This window comes from Hypanus sabinus, chromosome 11, assembly GCF_030144855.1.
Source record: "Hypanus sabinus isolate sHypSab1 chromosome 11, sHypSab1.hap1, whole genome shotgun sequence".
In the NCBI taxonomy this organism is placed as follows: Eukaryota; Metazoa; Chordata; class Chondrichthyes; order Myliobatiformes; family Dasyatidae; genus Hypanus; species Hypanus sabinus.
In genome coordinates, this window is record NC_082716.1 from 62,342,259 (window position 1) to 62,364,004 (window position 21,746).

At 39.1% G+C, this 21,746-nt stretch overlaps 1 protein-coding gene across 2 annotated transcripts in view; it reads left to right on the top strand.

Annotated features, from left to right (window-relative positions):
* Positions 1–21,746, top strand: part of nmnat2 (nicotinamide nucleotide adenylyltransferase 2) — a 328,536-nt gene that overhangs the window by 159,690 nt on the left and 147,100 nt on the right. For both annotated transcript variants that reach the window (XM_059984483.1, XM_059984484.1), the window contains one exon: positions 11,622–11,689. In XM_059984483.1, the coding sequence (XP_059840466.1) occupies positions 11,622–11,689 (68 nt within the window). The remainder of the gene's footprint in view (positions 1–11,621; positions 11,690–21,746) is intronic.

The window sequence follows — 21,746 nt, forward strand, 5'->3', positions numbered from 1 at the left end:
GCCTACTCCGAGTTGCTCCTAGGATTTGGATCTAAGGACTCCATTTAGTTCAGAATGCTGTGGTGTTGTTTGCTTCTTTTTGGGGTTTTTTCTCTTTCTCTGTTGGCACTAGGGGTTGGTCTTTTTTTAAATTGCTTCATTCGGGTTCCCTGTGTAGTGACTGCTTGTAAGCAAACAATCTCAAGGTTTTATAATTATACATTCTTTGATAATGAATGCACTTTGAAGCTTAATTGTTTTATCTTTTCCTCTTCCCTGTGCCTGGCTGACATGCTCTTTGTATGTGATCTACTTTGTTGCATTTTCTGCAAGTTTCAATTTTAAATCTGCAGTTATATGCTATAGGTGAGTCCCTGTTACAACATTAACAATATTTGTTTGGCCAGGCTGGTTTCTGTTTAGATGCATCAATTTTACATATGCTCACTTTCATTCCTGACTACCACTCAATTGCATCTCTGAGTGCAGTTTCCATTGAAATAGTGATTTCAACTGCTCTTTTAAATGTAAGCTGTGCTTCATTTAGGAGCCATTTTCGAATGCTTCCTTGAAGGATTCCACAAACTAAATGATCTCTCAGTACATCATTAAGACCGTTACTGAATGGACAATGCTCAGTCTCTTCAATTCAGCCACGTGCAGTGAAGTGGACTCCCCTTCCTTTTAATTTCACTTATGAGGTTTTTCTGGTGATGTCATTGTCGAGAATGGCAGCTTAAGTCACTAGCTCCTCCGGAAAAATGTGTATTAAGCCCCGTTAACTCATCAAATATAATATTTTTTGAAATATATTTAAATTGGAAAGAGGGGCAAGAATGGGGAAAAGGAATGGAAATTTTAAAAGCGACACTGCGGAGCCTGCATCTGAGAGGAGTGCAGTGAGCAGCTCTCCTACCAGACCATGTGCGAGCGAGAGGGCTTCTGGGCCTCGTTCAGGTGAAGTGGCGAATGTGTTTAAAATCCTGAAAGAGATAAGAGAGTTCCAGAAAGAAATAGAGCAGCAGCTTCGTGATATTAAGTCAGAGCTCTCCAGCGTTAATCAAAAAATAGTGGTGGCAGAGACTCGAATTGAGAAGATGGAAGATCGCGTTCAAAACATGGAACGGATACTGAGTAAGACAATAAAAATATTACATCACCAAGAAGGTAAACTGCTTGACCTGGAGGAAAGATCACGGCAGAAAAATATCAGAATCTACAATGTTCCCGAAGGAGCAGAGGGCTCGTCTATGACGAAGTTTGACCGAAAGTTACTGCGGGACATGCTGGAGCTTCCCTTGGCTATGGAGCTGGAAATCAAAAGAGCCCACCGCACGCTCGTCCCAAAACCTTCCCGGGATAGAAAGCCACGCTCAATAATAATTAAATTCCTTCTGTACAGCAACAAGGCAGAGATTCTACAAAGGGCCTAGGGTAAGAAGGGAGTGTTTTTAGAGGATAAATTAATATATTTCGACCAAGATTACCCCCCCCCCCGCGGTCCTCCAGAAACACAAAGAATACTCTGAAGTAAAGTGAGTACTAAAGCAAAATAAGATTAGATTTCAAACTCCGTACCCTGCTAAACTTCAAGTGTTTTATGACAACGGGACACAGTTGTACCAGACAGTGGAAGAGGCGACTACAGATATGAAGGCCAGAGGGTTGCCCATCAACATGACCAAAACGAGTGAAAGCCTGGCTGAGGAATTATCCCGTTCCACTTGGGAAATAGTGCGAGAATCAAAAAGACAGGAGACGAGAGGAGGCCGAGAGAAATATATCAGGAAGAGACTGGGAGTTTCCCAAAGACGGTCCTCACCCCCTTCAGAAGAGCCAGAAGGTTTGGCTATCTTTGAAAATGTTGAGAAGCTAAACGGAAGCAAAAGTACACGGTGATATACCTATCTCAAGAAATACTTATTTTATATAATATTTATTATAAAATGTGGATTTTGTATTACTTGGTTGTTATTCTTTATTCACTCACTTACTTGTTTTTCCCCAGCAAAATGAGAATATATATATGTGTGTGTGTGTATATGTGTATATATATTCATCCATCCATCCATCCATCCATCCATCCATCTAACCATCTATCCATCTATCTATCTATCTTTGTGTGTGTGTGTATATATATATATATATATATATATGTAAATATAGGAGGAGTGTGCAGGGAAATCTTTTCTGTGTAATGGATTTGTTCACTGACTTTTACGAATACTGCAATGGGGGCCCTCAACTCACAAGTAGGAGGGGTTATCCCCCACAGCTAGACATTTCCTTTAGCTCAACACAGGGTCATCTACTAGAGACCTCAGCCTTGGAATCACATGTTCGTTGCCATTTTTGTTATTATTTGTGTTTCTTGGTTCTTATTTGTTCAGGGAATAGATCGATTAAGTTTTATTCTAATTTCAATGATACATTGACAGATAAATACAGATGGCTAAGGACAAGGTAAAATTCATTTCTTTTAATGTCAATGGACTATTAAATCCAATCAAACGTAAGAGAATTTTATCCAAAATGACAAAAGAACAAGCCCGTGTAGTATATTTACAGGAAACTCATTTAAGTGATAATGAGCATAAAACACTAAAGAGAATGGGCTTCACTAATCTGTTTTTCTCATATAAATCAGGACGTGGGAGAGGAGTTGCTATTCTTATCTCAAGTAAACTAAATTTTGAAAAAGTATTCAAAATGAGAGGTAAAGAGGGCAGATATATTCTGGAAAGGGGAAATAGAGACGGCAATTCATTTACTCTATTGAATATATACACAACCCCGGGAAGTGAGATTGGTTTCTTTCAGAAAATTACTGATATTATGGTAACAGAAACAGAAGGTCTCCTGATATGTGGGGGAGACGTAAATTTACAATTACAACCAAACTTAGACTCTTCCAATAGAAAAACCTATGAAACAAAATCTTTACATAAGAAAGTTAATACACTTTTTGAGGATGTTAGTTTAATTGATATACGGAGGGACCTTTTCCCTGACAGAAGGGATCACACTCATTATTCTGCTCCCCATTCTGTATATACAAGAATAGACTATTTCATAACATTTGGAAAAGACAAAGACAAAATAAACACCTGTGGAATTGGGACAATAGATGTAAGTGACCATGCACCTATATATTTATCTGTTGATTTTGACCTACAACCAAAGAATACTATTTGGAAACTAAATTCAAGTCTACTCAATGATCCGTACTTTAAGGAACAAATTAAAAAAGAAATTGGTCTCTACTTAGAATTTAATGATAATGGAGAGATTTCACCTCCCATTTAATGGGATACTCTGAAGGTGGTCTTAAGGGAAAATTATAGCGATATCTTCATATAAGAAAAAAATAAGGAATAATAAAACATTATAAAACATAAAACAAAATAAGCTGAAGGAACTGGAGAAAAACCGCAAATTGAACTTGGCACAGGATACATTAGGGGAAATTAACAGAATTAGGAATGAAATAAATAATTTAGCTATGCAAGAAATCTGGAAAAACTTAATGTTTCTGAAACAGGGACATTATGAAAGTGAATTGAAATCTATGAAAATACTGGCGTGGAAACTGAAAAAAAAAGTTAGCAGAAAATACAATTCATAGAATTAAGGACCCAAGAACGAAAATGATAAAAAATAAGCTAAGTGAAATTCAAGAAGCTTTTGAAGTGTTTTACAAAACTCTATATTCCAAAGTTCCAGGGGGAAGCATAACCCAAATTGACACCTTACTGAATTCTCTAGAGTTACCCACTTTAAGCAAAGAACAAAATAGAACGATGACTGCTGACATAACTGAAGCTGACTTAAAAGCTGCAATTAGTAGGATTAAATTAAGCAAGTCACCAGGATCAGATGGGTATATGAGAGAGTGGTACAAAGAATTTAAAAATGAGTTAATTCCTGTTTTACTCCCCACACTGAACTGGGCTCTAAAAAAGGCACAAATGCCACCCAGTTAGAAGGAAGCGATAATCTCAGCTATACCAAAAGAAGTCAAGGATAAAATGGAATGCAGGTCATTTAGACCAATATCCATTCTTAATGTAGATTATAGGTTATTTACCTCCATCATGGCCAAACGATTAGAGGAGTTTCTACCCATACTGATACATAACGATCAGACAGGTTTTATACGTCAATGCCAGACACAAGACAATATACGAAGGACACTTCACATTATGGATCATATGCAAAAAAATAAATCAAAGCATTAGTGATAAGCCTGGATGCTGAAAAAACATTTGATTCAGTTAATTGGAATTTTCTGTACAGGGTTTTACGTAGATTTGGTTTCCAAGTCACAATTATTAAAACTATACGACAATCCTACTGCTAGGATTATAATCAATGGATATTTATCAAACAATCTTACCCTAGAAAGGGGCACAAGACAGGGTTGTACATGATCACCACTACACTTCGCGTTTATATTTGGAACCATTAGCTCATTACATCAGACAAAATGAAGATATCAGGGCAATTACTATTAAAGGGACAGAGCATAACTTGGCTTGTTATGTAGATGACATTTTGATCTATCTCGGGCAACCAACATACTCTTTACCTAAATTGATGCAATCCTTTGAACAATATGGTCAATTATCAGGATACAAGATCAACATAGATAAAACCCAATTACTTTCATATTACTATGGCCCATCAAGAGAAATTCAAAGTCGATACTCCTGGGCATGGCACACAGAGTCTTTCAAACATTTGGGCATCATTATGCCAAAAGATTTGGCAAAATTATCAGAATGTAGTTATCAGCCTTTATATAAAAAAATTAAGCAAGATGTGGCAAGATGGAACCTGATTCCTTTTTTCAGTCTCAGTTCAAAGATTGAGTCTATTAACATGAATATACTGCCCAGACTGTTATATCTCTTTCAGACCCTACCAATACAGATTAATCAAAATCAATTCAATGAATGGAACAAGATGCTATCAAGGTATATTTCGCAGGGTAAAAGGCCTAGAATTTGTCTCAAAACTTTGCAATTAGCAAAGGAAAAGGGGGGATGGGGTCTGCCTTCTCTTAGAGATTATTATTTTGCAGGACAGTTGAGAGCTGTGATATATTGGTGCAACCCATCATATGACGCTCAATGGAAAAACATTGAAGAGCAGGTACTTCCCATCCCCATACAGGCAATTTTGGCTGATAACAACCTGCAAAGGTACATAAATACTATTGATAACCCATGGGTGAAATTGACTCTTAAAATATGGAAAACTACTATAAAAGAATATAATCTAGAGGGAGATATTGCAATTCTTAAATGGTGTGCATATGACCTGGATTTTACACCAAATAAATTGGATGCTAGATTTAAGGACTGGACAGCTAAAGGAATAACAGTTCTTTTCAACATAATGAAAGAAGGAACACTGTTCAGTTTTGAAATGCTTAAAGAGAAACACTTATTAGAAAAATGAGATTTTTAACGGTATCTACAGATGCGACAATATGTTAATAAGACACTTAAAAATGTAACCAAGGCAAATACAGGCTTGATAGAGCTCTTTAGAAAAGCATATAATTCAGATAATGGTAGTAGAATCATTTCAAGCATGTATAAGGGGTTGTCAAATCTTAAAACACATTCGACTTCATACATTAAAACAAAATGGGAGAAGGAAAGAGGGATAATTATACCTGAGGAAGAATGGACAACAATATGGAGATATCAATGGAAGTGTACCAATTCACAGAAATGGAGGGAGGTTGGATGGAAAAACTTGATAAGATATTTTATTACACCCTCTCAGAAATCCCATTATGTTAGTAACCTCCCTGTTTGCTAGAGAAATTGTGGAAATCAAAATGCAAATCATTATCATATTTTTTGGGACTGCCCTGTTATCAAAAACTATTGGAGGGGGATACACAATGCCCTACGAGACATCTTTAAATGTGAAATACCGTTAGAGAGTAAGACCATATATTTTGGATATATACCTCAAGAGTGGTTGAAAAGAGATAAATATTTAATGAATATACTGTTGGTGGTAAAAAGACTCTTACTAGGAAATGGTTATCACAGGAGAGCCCAACTTTAAATACATGGATGGAAATTACAATGGACATTTACAAAATGGAGAAGATAACCATAAGCTGGAACAATTTGATTCATACTGGGAAAAATGGTTTAACTACATAATGCCTCATAGGCCTGATTTTATTCTCACAAATCAATGAATCTGTTGTAAAAAAAAAGATCACTCCCTACTTGTACATAGTTCTTTCTTTTTGCTTGTTTTTTTTCTTTCCACTCTTTTCTATAAGTGTATACCTCAGATAAATACTTTGTGGAGATTTGTGATATATATGATTATATGATATATATGTACAATGTCTGAAATACATCTTATGGAAATGTTTGTTTGATGATGAACTTTAATAAAAAATAAATTACAAAAAAATTTAATTTCACTTATGAAACCTAAAGCATTCTACAATCAACAATGGTTGTAAGTGTTCTTGCATTACTTTGACAATATCAGCAAAGCTCATTTCTGTTGATTTGGTTGAGTAGTCAAACTTCAAAGCAATCTGTATGCCTTTAAACCCAATGCTGTCAGCAAAATTGGCACTTGTTTCTCATTGGCTATTTCATTTGCTTCAAAATATTGTTGAATTAGCTCAGTATACATATTCCAGTTATATTTTGTATAATCAAATGTGTAAATTTTTCTAACGTAGCCAGCCATTTCTATTTTCTTAATGATTATTATCATCCAGTACTCACTTTTTAAGAACGTGAATTCTTCCATTTTCAATAGTTCAATAGTTCCATTTAATATCAGAGAATGTATTACAACCTGAAATTCTTACTCTCCGCGGACATCCTGGAAGCAGAAGAAAATCCGTAAAGAATAAATGCCAGAAAAAATGTAAGAACCCAAAGCCCCCTGCCCCCTCCCATGCACAAACAGCAGCAAAAGCAACAACCCTCACCCTCCCCCACACGCATAAAGCATCAACATTCCCAGCATGCACCATGCAAGCAACAGCAAAGTCCCCAAAGAGACCATAGTCTACAGCACACCGAAAAGTAACTGTTCTTCCAAGATTTCAACAGCCCACAAGCTCTCTGTCACACTAACAGATATCGCTGCGCCCACAGCAAGAGGGGAGAGAAACAGTTGCTATCTTAATGTTACAGTCAGCCTGAACTGTTGCTTTTTACTTCGAGTTCTCCACCCTATTCTGAGTGGGGTGGTAGGTGGATGGGGTGAGGGCAGATGTGCGGGAAACAGCAGAGATGGGATAGGGTTCCCCTTGTCCTTACCTACCACCCCACCAGCCTCCAGGTCCAACGTATAATTCTCCATAACTTCCGCCACCTCCAACGGGATCCCACTACCAAGCACATTTTTCCCTCCCCCACCCTTCTGCTTTTCGCGGGGATTGCTCCCTATGCGACTCCCTTGTTCACTCATACCCCAATCCCTTCCCACTGATCTCCCTCCTGGCACTTATCCTTGTAAACGGAACAAGTGCTACACCTGCCCTTACACTTCCCCCCTCACCACCATTCAGGGCCCCAGACAGTTCTTCCAGGTGAGGCGACACTTCACCTGTGAGTTGGCTGGTGTGGTATACTGCGTCCGGTGCTCCCGGTGTGGCCTTTTATATATTGGTGAGACCCAACGCAGACTGGGAGACTGTTTCGCTGAACACCTACACTCAGTCTGCCAGACAAAGCAGGATCTCCCAGTGGGCACACATTTTAATTCCACATCCCATTCCCATTCTGATATGTCTATCCATGGCCTCCTCTATTGTCAAAATGAATCCAAATTCAGGTTCGAGGAACAACACCTTATATACCGGCTGGGTAGCCTCCAACCTGATGGCATGAACATTGACTTATCTAACTTCCGTTAATGCCCCTGCTCCCCTTCTTACCCCATCCCTGACAGATTTAGTTGTTTGCCTGTTCTCCATCTCCCTCTGGTGCTCTCCCCCCCCCCCCACCGCCTTTCTTTCTCCTGAGGCCTCCCATCCCATGATCCTTTCCCTTCTCCAGCTCTATATCACTTTTGCCAATCACCTTTCCAGCTCTTAGCTTCATCCCACCCCTTCCGGTCTTCTCCTATCATTTCGCATTTCCCTGTCCCCCCCCCCCACTACTTTCAAATCTCTTACTATCTTTCCTTTCGGTTAGTCCTGACAAAGGGTCTCGGCCTGAAACATTGACAGTGCTTCTTCCTATAGTTGCTGCCTGGCCTGCTGTGTTCCACCAGCATTTTGTGTTGTTGTCTACATGTGCTGTGCTGTTTTTAAAACTTGACTGTTCCTCACTATGTTTTTTTTAATTTAAATGTCTTGCTGTGCTTCAACAGGTCAGTAGCCATCTTGGATTTGTTTTAAAAATACTTTGCTGCCAATATTACATTTTGGAATTTCAAACGTACGCTCCCATGCCAAAAATGAGAAGTCGTTGTTTCAGGTCAAGAGTTTTGGAATGTTTGGAATGCACTGCTGAGGAAAGTACTAGGAGATAAGATAGCAGCACTTAGACACAGATAAACAGGCAGGGAATAGAGGAGGATGGATCTTATATAGGTTAATGGGATTAGTTTAGGTTGACATATCATGTGCTGAATGGGCTGTTCCTGCACTTTACTATTCTATGTTCTTGTTCTATTAAACTAATTCAAAGGATGACACAAGTTTAAAATGTGGGTCTAACTTTGAGTTTACACATGTATGTGTGAGGCACGCATGTATCATGTGGCGGCCTGATGATGTATGCAACTCGCGTATTTATGCATATAACCGGTAATTAATTATTTAAATGAACAAGATTACTCAAACATTACTTAAATATTAAGTACACAACAGTTAACCTGATTCAAGGGGCCATGTACCCTTCTCCTTCTGATTCTACTGTGCACAAATATAAAGCAAATGATGTAATGGTGAACTGTATAAAAGCTTAATGAGATTTCATTTGGGAGCACAGAGTGTTGCTCTGGGTTTACATAACGGCAGGACTGTTGAGGCAATGAGAGCTTAGTTCCATCTCATTGACATATTGCCCGATGTGATGAAATAAAAATAAATGAAGTGAATCTTGAAAGATTTAGATCAATTTTCATTAGACTTGAGGTTAAGGTGTGATTTGAAAGAGATGATTAAAATAATGATATATGAAAACATAAGCATGAGAGATTCTGCAAATGCTGGAAATCTTGAGCAACAGGCAGCATCTATGGAGGGGCCCGAGGAAAGATTGTTTTAAAATGAATGGACAATGTTGCTATGACGTTAGTGGAAACTGGAGATTGAGTCTCTACTAGTAGTCACAGAGAACCCCATCCTCTATTTATTACATTCCACTAATTTTGTGCACAATAGCAATAACCTATAGTTATTATGACGTTCATGAAACTGTAACTAATAATCACTACTGTGTTGTATCATAACCAGTGTAGTAGGGCAAACCTTGGATTATTGGTAGCATCCTTTCCTTTCAGTCTGCAGGTAGATGTTTTGAAAGCTGCTGTATGATTTCTGGCTTAGCATCCACCCCATGGTATTCATATCTTCACTTCTTTAAATATGTGGGATTTAACTATCCCAATGGTTGGTATAAGCTGGTTATAGTACAGAAAAGACACTCAACCCTTGGGCCATTAGATTGTTAGTCAAAGAACGAGAGTGAAGTTTCAACAACTTTTCTCATTATGATTTGCATTGCCATGTCGGCAATAATAATTGTGGTCTGTAGGGAATTATTGCGAGGGAGGAAATAAGCCAGGTGTCTATTTTGTTACCTAAACATGATTATTAAGCAATAAACAAAAATCATACCCAGCATTTAATAGCATGAAGTCAGTTTAATGCAATTCAAACTTAAGAAACAGCTCTATAATCTGTTATTTGCAACATCACATATCCTAAAAATTCGGTATCAGGTATATTTTTGACATGGGTGCTCTGACATCAAATTATAAGCCACCCATAAAATTACAAATCAGGGTCAAATTTATTTTAAGAAAATGGTTTAGTTCCAGTTAAAACTACACCTTGATCCTTTTGGCTACCTGTGCGTGTAGCTACAAGTGATGCATACTCTGATCTTTGGGAATGGGTCCTATTTTGAAGGAAGATTGAAAGAATATAGGAATATCTCCAGCTTATCCCCAACCTGATTACACTTTCTGTATATATAGTGTGTGCGTGCGTGTGTATGATGTTTGAAGATGTCCTTAGTGGTAGGAAGGCTAGTGTCTGTTATGGAGCTGGCTGAGGTTAAAACTCTGCTGCTCTTTCCAACACTGTGCAGTGCCCCCCGCCCCATTCCAGACAGGGATGCAACCAATTCGAATGCTCTCCGCGGTACATCTGTAGAAATTTCTCGAGTCTTTCCAGACGTACCAAATCTCCTCAGACTCCAAATGAAGTTTACCACTGGCCTCTTAGTAACTATGCCAATATGTCAGAATCAGGTTTAATATCTCTGACGTACAACTCTAGCATGGACGGTCCCATGAACCCCGGTGAGCTGCTGTCGTGGCAACGCCTCAGTAGGGGTGATGGACTAAGAAGAGGAAGAATGGCTGACATATGTCATGAAATTTGTTGTTTTACAGCAGAAGTACATAACAATGCTATAAATTGCACCCAGATATCTCTCTCTGTCTCTCTCTCTCTGTCTCTGTCTCTGTCTCTCTCTCTCTCTCTCTCTCTCTCTCTCTCTCTCTCTCTCTCTCTCTCTCTCTCTCTCTCTCTCTCTCTCTCTCTCTCTCTCTCTGTGTAATTTATATAAATAATTAATGATCATATTAAATTGGTACAAAAAGAGAACAAAATAGTGAGGTACGTTGGTCCAAGATTTTCAGAGATGTTGACATGCAGGAACTTTAAGCTGCTCTCCCTTTCCATAGCTGAATTATCAATATGGACAGGTGTGTGTTCTCTCAACTTAGCCTTCCGGAAATCCACAATCAGTTCTTTGCTGACGTTGAGTGCAAGGTTGTTTTTGCATCAGCACCCAACCAGCTGATCGATCTCACTCCTGTACGCCGCCTCGTTACCATCTAAGGTTCTGCCTGCAGCAGTTATGTTATCAGTGTATTTATAGATGGCGTTTGAGCTGTGCCTGGGCACGCGGTTATGGGTGTTGAGGGACTAGAGCTGTGGGCTAAGCACGCATCCTTGAGGTGCACCCGTGTTGATTGTCAGTGAGGAGGAGATGGGCTAATTGAGTAGTACTGAGGGTATGAACATGTTGACCACTGAGCTGTCATCAATAAACAGCAGCCTGACGGATGTACGTATTACTGTTGTCCAGGTGGCCCAAGGCCGAGTGGAGAGCCAGTGCAGTTGCATCCGCTGTAGACCTATTGCAAAGGTCTAACTAAAAGGAACTGCATTATGGTGAAGAAGTCATTGTGAAATGTGGTAGGCAAATGAAACCTGCATTCGGGTGAATCACCAATGTAATTTCCTGATAGGTTGGAATGCTGATGAAATGGTCATAGAATGACAGGCAAATTTTACCTTTTCTTGCAATTTATACATAAAATCTAGGTGTAACTGTTTTAGAATATTTTCAGATTATTCATTACTATTAATGTTTACTTTTGTTTATTAATTGCAGGGCCTTGTCTCCAGTCGACACCGCCTCACAATGTGTCAGTTGGCTGTTCAGTCCTCTGATTGGATCAGGTAAATAGTCTTGCATTTGCTCTTAGGGTGAACTTGATGTGTAGGCTTTTCTGTGTTTAATTTTAACTTTCCAATTGATAAAATCTTAACCTTTCAATTGTTGGTTCCAAATAGCACACTTACTTATGCAGAATATTCAGCTCAAATTTTGCCTAATATACTCATGGAAGATCAGTAGTAAATATAAACCAAAAGCTCCCCAATTCATCCACAATTTAGATGAAATCCTAAGCTTTAATGAGTTATTGACATTTCTTTCCATGACATAGAGCCACTACTTCACTCATTCTTAAATAGTTGGAACACCCATTTCAACTTGAGAAAATAACTGTATGTCAGATAATTGAATGTCTGCTGGTTATTTAATTGAATCTTACAGACAAGGAGTGTACTTAGACTTCACTTTGGTAAGGATGTTGCTGTTCAATACTACGATGATGGAAATAAAATCTGCTTTCTTTTAGCCAGTCAAACACAGATTTCTTGTGTGGCATCAACTCATCATGTTGTTACTTTGCCAGTCAGTGAAGGCAAAATCCCTGTTTTAACTTGGAATTACAAGACCAGACAAATACTTTGGCACCCACATCACCACATTAGTGCTAGGATGTTTTTCACGGAAAGTGCTGAGGAGAAACCATTGTGTTGTGAGCAAGTGCTTCAGTCTAAATGAGTTTTCAGCAAGATGTTGACTGCAATGATGCTGATCATTCCTCTGCCTAGCAACAGATATTTCATTGTATTGATCTGAAAGAGGCATGTTGTCTGGTGCCTGGTACACTTCACCACTGTGCAGACTGGCGACATGTAGATGGCATTCAGTCGTAGAATCCTCGTTTTTGCTGAACTTGCTGCAGAGATATTCCTAGTGCAGAAGATGTTATCAAATCATAAATGGCATGCTTACGTTCTCATTATGTAAGATATTTGTGGCACCCTTGCCTATTGATGCCTTTTTTGTATGCGTTTTCATAAAGGAACTTCAATGACAGGTTTCAAAGTAACAACCTTACCCTTATTTTGTGCTCACAGGATGTGCCCAGATGCTTTTTATCCAATGAAGCAGTCACTTATTGTCTCTGTAAACAACAAATTTGCTCATCAATTGCATGAGATGAATGATAATTCATCCTTATTTGTAGTGATGAATATAGCCACGGTTTAGCAACACTATAGTAAATTCAGCCACTTTGCATTAAAATAACACTTTCAACAATGCAGCATACATGTTCTTGTTCTAGTTGTGTTTTCTTGTAAAAATCATGCAAAATTTATATTCAGTTTACATTTTTGTTGTGAATGCTGCTGATATGATCCTATATGCAGTGATGCTGCTGCCAGTAAGCTTTTCACTGCACCCATGTTTACAAGCACTTGAACAGGGGATAATAAACTTGACTTTGACTCGGGATACCAGGAGATCTCCGTGCTCCATTTTGAATATGTCGCAACAATTGCATGTCCATCAAAGCCAGGCCTTGTCTAATACCGAATGCAAAGACAACACCTCAGCTTCGTAATGGAAGAAACATGGGTTATGAAATCAGTTGCTGTCGGGAAGCTGAAAGCCACACCAGCTCAGTGAAGCTATCTTGTTCTGATCAATCAATGAAATCATTAAATGTAGTCACCGTACACTAAAATAAAGTTATCGGGCACAGCTTGTTGTGCTCCATACACACACTTTATGATGCTGAAGGCTCAGTTGGCATACATGACCTCATTGTGATGGGTTTTGTTCTGGTGACCTGCTTTGGACTCTACAGGCAATGGGACCTTAAAATTGGTGGGGTAAGAAGAAGGGTGTGTGGTACCTGGCCTTCCTCTGGTAGTGAGAAAGCAAATGCCAGCCATTGGCAAACAAAATAGGTTCTGCCAGCATTGGCTAACCAACCGACTGCCTGGAACTGAAGTACAAAATCAAAGCAGAAAGAAATGGGAGTTTGAGCTAATCTAGTTCCTTAGTGGATATTATGGCCTCACACTTTACAGCTATTGGTTCAGCGCATCTGCTGCTCCTTACACTGTCCCTACACTAGTTCTAAACTTTGGCTGGATTTTTCACCCACAGTCTTTCAATGCAGAATCAGGGATTCACGCCAAAGTCTGGACTGTCCACACCAAAAAGGGACGTATGTTTACCCTCCTCCCTTCTTTTAACTCCTTAATTCATTCTGAAGGATTTTGGCACAGAGAATGAGAATGGCCTTCAAGGCTGTTTTGTACTCTTTGTGAACGTTGGTTCCACATTTCCTTCAATAGAGGCTTCCACAGTTTAACTATGCTTTTAGTCAATCCAACTCCACCCTCCATTCCCTCCCTGTTTCTTTGCTGTCCCATCCAATACAAAGCCAGTCTCTCCTTATTCCCAGAATCCTTAAAATCCCAACTAGTCTAATATTACATTCCCTCCAATCTGTGTAGTTCAGTTGATGGTGGTCATGTTGTGGGGCACCAGGACTGAATTTTTATCAGGCAGAGAGGCAGATCTAGTCATTGGGCCCCTTAACTGGCAGTTCTGATTAATCAATCAGAGCTCAATATATAAATTTCCATCCAGCTTAACTTTTGTTTAAAGATTTTTTAATTAGATTTTAAGCAGCAAAGTTCTATATATCGCAAAATAGAAACTGACTTGGAAGATCTAGAGGGCATGTGATTTAAAGGAATGAAATTGATATTTGTAGATAGTCCTTAGCCTAGGGTTAAATCTGTACAGACAATTTTGAAGAACCTTTTGCATAACGCACATCCCTGTTGACTTTTCTTCTGCTTTTATTTTAGAATCTAATCTAATTGGACAGCAGATCCCAGAGGTTCACATTAGTCTTTGAACTGAACTGGGCAGCAACTGGAAAACCTGTTGAAAATGTTATTAAACTCATGTTAAATACAGGGTTTGGCAAGGGATCTGTCAGAAGTTCATAAATGAATCAAAATAATTATTGAATCCTAACAACTGTACACGGTCTACCTGTGTGATTTGAATCTGTTATTTTCTGGGTAGTTAAAATGAGTCACTAGATTAGTAATCTGTTGCTTCATCTCCTGACTGAATACTGACTCGTGGGGTACAATCACCATGAGATTTCCATTTACAGAGTGTTCATAATGCAGCAAAAATGCCCCAGAGTGTCTCAAGGGAATTACTATAATAGTTGATGCCTAGAATTAGAATCAGATGCCAGAAGGTACAGAGAGGAACAGAGAAAAGAGAAGTAGAGGATGTTTAAGTATTGAATTCCTGGGCTTTTTTGGCTGAAACCACAGTCATCAGTGTGGAGTGCTAACCTTTCAGAGTTGCTCATGGACAGAATGTAGGAACCTCAGATGCTTCTAAGAATAGAGAAAATGATATAGATAGCAAAGGGCCAATTGGGACAATGTTTAGCTGGTAAGCAAGGATGATCGGTGAAATGTATTTGGTGAAGGTTAAGTCAGAAGCTAAGTTTTAGGTAATTTTTATTTTATAGAAAGATGAGCAAAGGAGACTTGCCAGGAGTTCATTCAGCTGGCTGACTCCAGAGATTTTCTGCAGCAAACAAACCAAGGCAGGAGAAGAGGCACTGTTACCAGGGATCAAAGGTTGTACAGCATCTAATCTGATCTCAGAATAAACAAGGGAGCCCATGGAGTTGGTAGAAATGGAACAGATCCAGGCTGAAGACTCACTTCAGCTCAGAGAGCGCTGGAGGTGAGGAAACAGTTGGACAATTTAGATACAGTGGGGAAATGCAGTTTTGAAAATTTTCAAATGATGTTGCTGAGGGACGGCAGGAGAAGCCAAGCTTAGAATCCTGATGACTGCTAAGGTAAAGAGGCAGAGATAGGATGAGAGATCTGTACTGGTGGTTCACTGCCCACAACCACTCAGATGTGATCCCCATTCAGTCATGCAGCCCCACCCACCTGGAGGGAAGTCAGCTCTACTGGTTGTGCGGAATCCATTAACCTATATGCGATAAGTACATCAACTGAGCTGGTTAGATAATCAACTGATCAATTCTTAGCCACCAGTGATGCCATGATAATTTCCATACAACAAATCAATGGATGATTTCATTACACCTGTGCATACATGCCCTTGTGCATGTGACAATAAACTCAACTTGGTTTGTGGAACTTTGCACTTTCCAGCAACTTGAAGATTATTTGACTGGGTGTAAGTTCCTTTCCGAGAACTAGTAGTTGAGATAAGTACACATAAATATGTTCTTTCTTTAAATCAGGGTGGAGCATGAATTGCATTGAATTTTGTGGCTATCAGGTCAACTGATGAAATCTTCTAAGGTGCCTGTGTACATGCACAGTCAGGACACAATAAAACTGATTCACAGTGTGAAACCATCCATAATTAGGCTCATTTTGTTGGGCAATAGAGATGATGGGAACATTGAGGCATCTCCGGTTCTTGTTAAAGCAGAAAGAGACTGTAGGAGAGAGTATAATGTAGGTCAAATGAGGAGCTGATCAATAGCCAATGGTTCTGGGCACTCAGAGCTCAGCAGGTCCTGCATTTCATGTGCATGTCACAAAAGATGACTATCTGATGGTCTGCTCCCTTGCTGGACTCTCGCTGGACCCAGCACCAGCACATTATCATCTTGAAGGTGACTGGATGCACTTCACAATGACTCTCAGCTTTGCTCTAAGGGCATGTGAATAAAGATCACTTCTATTTAGATAAAGCATTAGACCCTGTGGTAAATGTTAAGTGTCTGTGTTGTTTTTCTCTGTATTAATGTATTTTAATTACACATATATTTTTAAGTTAATTCTGTTTGCAAAACTTTTAAGTTGCACTGCTACATGAGAAAGAAAGTTACAGAACAAAAAAGCCAAAAAGCAAATAGTGGAGATGTGCAGTAAACCCAGCAAATGCGGTTTAGGCAGAAACTATGGAGAGCCAAACAGAATTTACATTTCAGGCCAGCGATTTGATCTTAGAACCAGGAAATTTTAGAAAATAGACATGTATAATAGACCATAGAACAGTCCATGATGTTGTGCCAAATTAATTAAGCTAATGATGCCTAATTACAATAAACGCTTCTGCCTAAACATGGTCTATATCATTCTATATTCATGTGCCTATCCAAAAGCATCTTAAACACCTCTATCATATCTCCCTCCACTACCACCCCGACAGCGAATTCAAGTCCCACCACCACTCAACATATATAAAAAAACTTGCACATCTCCTTTTCTCCTTTGAACTCTTTCTCCTTTTGCCTTAAATGCATTCCCTCTGGTATTAAGTACTTCAACGTTGAAATATTGGTTGTCCCCTCTGTCCATGCCTGTCATAATTTAATAAGCTTCTATCAAGTACCTCCTCAGCCTCTTCACTTTGGAGAAAACAACCCTAGTTTGTCCAACTTCTCCTTTTGGTACATGACCACTATTCCAGGTAGCACCCTGATAAACCTCTTTTGCACCCTGTCCAAAGTCTCCACATCCTTCTTATATTGGGATGCCCAGGTATGAATACAGTACTCTGGAAGAGGCCTAACCAGAAGTTATGCAGTTGTAATGTATGCAGTTTCCTGACTCTCGAACTCAATGCCAATGCTTTCTTTATGAGCCCATCAACCTGTGAAGCTGCTCCCAGGAAACCATAGACGTGGAGCCACAATCCCAATGCATAACACCGTTAAGGATCTTTGTATTAACAGCGTACTGTGCTTTTGACTCTTGAACTCAAGGCATGTTTAACTTTACAGTAAAAGGGAGGGATGGAACGAGGTAAGTGGACGTCTGGACCAGCTGGAGGTTTTGAGCCTGCAGATTGGTGTCATCTAGAGGAGCAGGAAGTGGTTCCAAAGGCTTATTGATGAAAAGCATTGGTTTGTCTGAGAGAGGTGTAAATCGAGAGGGAGCAGAGAAAGGGGATAAAAGTCCAGCTAGAACTGTGAACTCTGAGATACTGGACACAAGAGTTGTTTGAAATCTGAAATAAAAGATAACGCTGATAAGCCTGGCAGGCGAGGCCATATCTAAATTGGCCAGGACTAACAGCATCAAGCTTCAGCTTGTGGGAGGAGATGGGTTTGGTTGTAAGATGCAATATTAGGGCTACTTAGCACTCAAATCCTGCTGTGCCTTGCAGTGGTTTTTAATCTGAATAGATAGCTTGTTGGGCTCCTCCCTCAAATGAGAGTGCAGGTCGGCAGGGTCTATGTGTGGTGACTCCAGACAATTAGTCAGGTTCATCATGTCTTTGTTCGTTATGTCAATGTAAGGAAATGTTAGCTGGGCTGTGTTCTTGTCACTTTCTGTTAACATTAGTGAATAATATCTCAGTATATTAGTCACTCCCAAGAATAGCAGAAATAAAGCCAATATGCATTAAAATGATTTCATTGAGTCTTTATCCTCAATGAGATAGATACAAGTAAACCTTCCAAAATACATGGGTTTTTTAAAAGTATTTTTGTGTCCAACCAGAAATTCATACTCTCTTCTATTAAGAGCTATTTAAAAGACATGTATTATAAATTAAAACAGCATAATATTTTCTCATGTTTGTAATACTATAAAGATTTTTTAAAATATGCTAATTGTCAGGATTCCTCATAGCAACTATGAAGAACTGTTTTAGTTTTTAATATTGTAGAATTTAACAGATGGGCTCCCGATAGGAATAGGGAAGAGAACCACTTTGCCCATAAATCATTTGCAAACCAGATGTATATTCGGAGACAGATATTTAATTCCCAGATATTTAGGACATTATTTGAAAAAATTTGTTTCAGTGCAAGATTATAAAAGGTAGGTGTGACAGAAGTGTTCACACCTTTAAACTCAATAACTGCATCAAATAATTTTGCATAGTGGAAACAGTAACTATGCTCTTCATTTTCTGTGTAATTTCGGGGTCAGAAAGAAATTAATGAGTATTTGTTTTCTTTAAGCCTCCATTGTAAGGTGGGTGGTTGAAAGACCATCACCAAACTCACACCAAGTTGTAGAGACTTCAAGCGATGATTTCATCTGAATTTGCCAAATAAGAGCTCTTCTTGCCTCTACTTAGCAAAGAAAAAAGGCATCTGAAGCAGATTCATGGCTTCTTTTTCTCCTGGGGGAACACCTGGTTTTGCTTGTCATCTACACTTGATGATATCACCAAACCCAATGTCTAGGGAATTCCACGAAGAGTCCCAGCACCTGGTGGTACAGTGGATCTTTCCTACGACTGTTACTTCAATCAGCTGAGCACTATTAGCATAAGTGTCTCAGTTTTGTTAACTGGGTGTTATAAACACTGATCCAATTAAAGCTGTTGATACATAATGCAGTCCTATCAATCAACTTTGATGTACAGATGACAAAAACAAAAATAATTTATGCATGTCCAGTGGTTGAAATGACTACACTCCAGTAAGATACTGTGTATTGAAGCAGATTTGAGTTGCACTCTGTACCAAGGGCATCCATGCAGCTTATCTCTGCCAATTTCAGCTGAGTATTTTCCTTGGTAATGAGGTTCTTTTAAGACCTTTAATGAAGACTTGTTGAAATAGTAAATAACCCTGAGTGCTTCATGAGACTAAGTTACTGTTGTAAGCATTATTTATTTCAAAAGGATCTGATACCTATTGAACTATTAGAGGATTTCCAGCAAACTAAATGTTATGCTTAGCTGGAATATAATTGATTTAAAATGGACATTGTTTCAGTGTCCAGCAGAGAGTGTATCAGTTGCAGCTCAGAAACTATTTGACTATGCATGTTTCTTTTAATCCTTTAGCAACATAGAAATAAATTTAGATTTGCAGTTAGGCTGGATTTGCAGATTATGGTTGTCAGAGTGACTGTCATTCTTTAATAAAGTGATTGACCCCAGAAGATAGGTGACACAATGCTGACCTTGGCTTCAGGTCCATCGGTGTTAGATCAGCAATTTCACAAGGTCTCGGCCAGTGGGTGATGGGTGTAATTTGTTTTGCAGTCTGACAGGTGTATATTTCACATCTAATCCACTGGAGAAGCCAGCACTTCTTTCAATACTTGTTCCGTGATGAGGGCTGTATAATTTCCCAATTTTTTCAGCAACCTTGAAAATTTGTTACAAGAGCTGACCTTGCACAGAAGTTAGGTGATAAATAAGGCTACATCCTGGTAATGCCTGGCATTAAGACAAGAGTTTATGCACAGTTATGTAATGACTCACAGAGACTTTGAAGATATTTTGAAAGAATTGCTAATGATGTAGCCTCCTTTCCTCAGGCACCTATTTTGGTTTTAAGTTCAAAAATATATAATGTTTATATATTTCCTGACAAAATCTGTAAGAAGGAAAAGACATATTTAGTATTCACCAATGCTATCTTTATATAACTTCTGGGTATGTCACTAACGATCTGTATTTGGGAGACAGACATGTTTATATACACAATGAGCTGTATAGGAAGGTGAAAGTACTTTCCAGTTGTGCATGTGATGGCAATGTTGATCAAAATACATAGTAAACATCTTGTTCAGAGACACCAGAAGATCTGCAGGTGCTGAAAATCCAAACAACACACACAAAATGCTGGAGGAACTCAGCAGGCCAGGCAGCATCTGTGGAAAAAAGTAAAGAGTTGGTGTTTTGAGCTGAGACCTTTCATCTGGATCTTGTTCAGAGCATGAGTTCTGGGTCTGAATTTTGCCTACAACTCATAATTAAGTCAGTGTTTTCTCCATGATTTTTAAAGGATTGGCAATAGCATTAATGCATGAGAAGTATTATGGCCACTTCTCTCTGCTTCTCCCCATGTTCAACCCCCTCCCCTCTCTGCACTACCTCGCCATTCTGATCTATGTCCTTGATGAGCCCATGCAGTTTAACATTTCTCTCCTCTTTAGTTAGCTCAGCTTAGGTGTGGTGTGTGGTATTGAGGAACTGTTGATTTGGACGTTGTGAATATATGAAATTAATGTTCACACAGCTGAAGCCAGAACCATTTTGGTTAATGGCTGTGCCAGCTGAGGTTGTATTTCCATTAACCAGGAAGCTACCAGTAAACCTGCATCAACCTATAGTCAGGTGATTAGGGGAATAATAAAATAAAAGCAGGTGAACGTGAATTACTAAATTGATCCTAATCTTCAAAACTATAACTTCAAAGCACCTTCGTAGGCAGCCGTCGATCCCAGGGGATCATGGGTTTGCACCTCTAGTGGACTGAGTCCTCTCCAGGGGTAATGCCTGGGCAGGAAGGTTTGAAGAACCGGCTGTTGCCCATGCTGCAGACTCCCTCTCTTCATGTCACTGATGGAGTCCAAGGGAAGGGCAAGTGCCGTACAGCTTGGCACCAGTGTCGTCGCACAGGTAGTCAGAGTGAGGTTGTAAATACATCAAACTGCCTGAGGGACCTGACTCCAAATTTCTTCCTCGGGTATGGCCAGAAGGCAGCGAAGGTTTAAATTAGAGTTTTCCTTCTCCGGCTTCAAAACAAGCTATGATAGTAAGACAAAGAAACAAGAATTCTGAGAGTACCCCATCTGGCATTAATGTTATCGAATGGGAAAGATTTAAAAACAGAGCGCTGAACATTTGTCCTCATTCCAAATGTGTTAATATGCATTTTGTCATATGGACTTTGGTGTTGGTGAACAGTTTTCTTTCACAGAATAATTATCCGTGACCAAAATAGTTGTTAAGAGTGTACTGGTATGGTCTAACTATTGATAAGTAAAATATTGTGTATAAAATTAACAGAATCAACTATCTTAGTGCAAGAATAAAGACAGTAACAAATCTTAATTTGTCTCTTTTGAGCAAATGCTGTCTTATTCCAGAAGCGGACAATTAGTGTTGGGTATTGTGTGTGTGTGCATCGTGGACTTTGTGTGCATGGAAACATGTGGATTTTAATTCTACTACTCCCCAAAAGTGAGTTTGCAATGGGATGGGAATAATGTAAAAAAATACTTGAACACCAAATCAGCATTTCTTACAAAAGTGAACAGCGAAAGAAGTCAAGGATTGGTCAATGAATCCTATTCCAAAACTGCTTGCACTTCAGTGGGAATTCCATCCACTCTGCTGTGTGAATGTTAACCCCTTGAA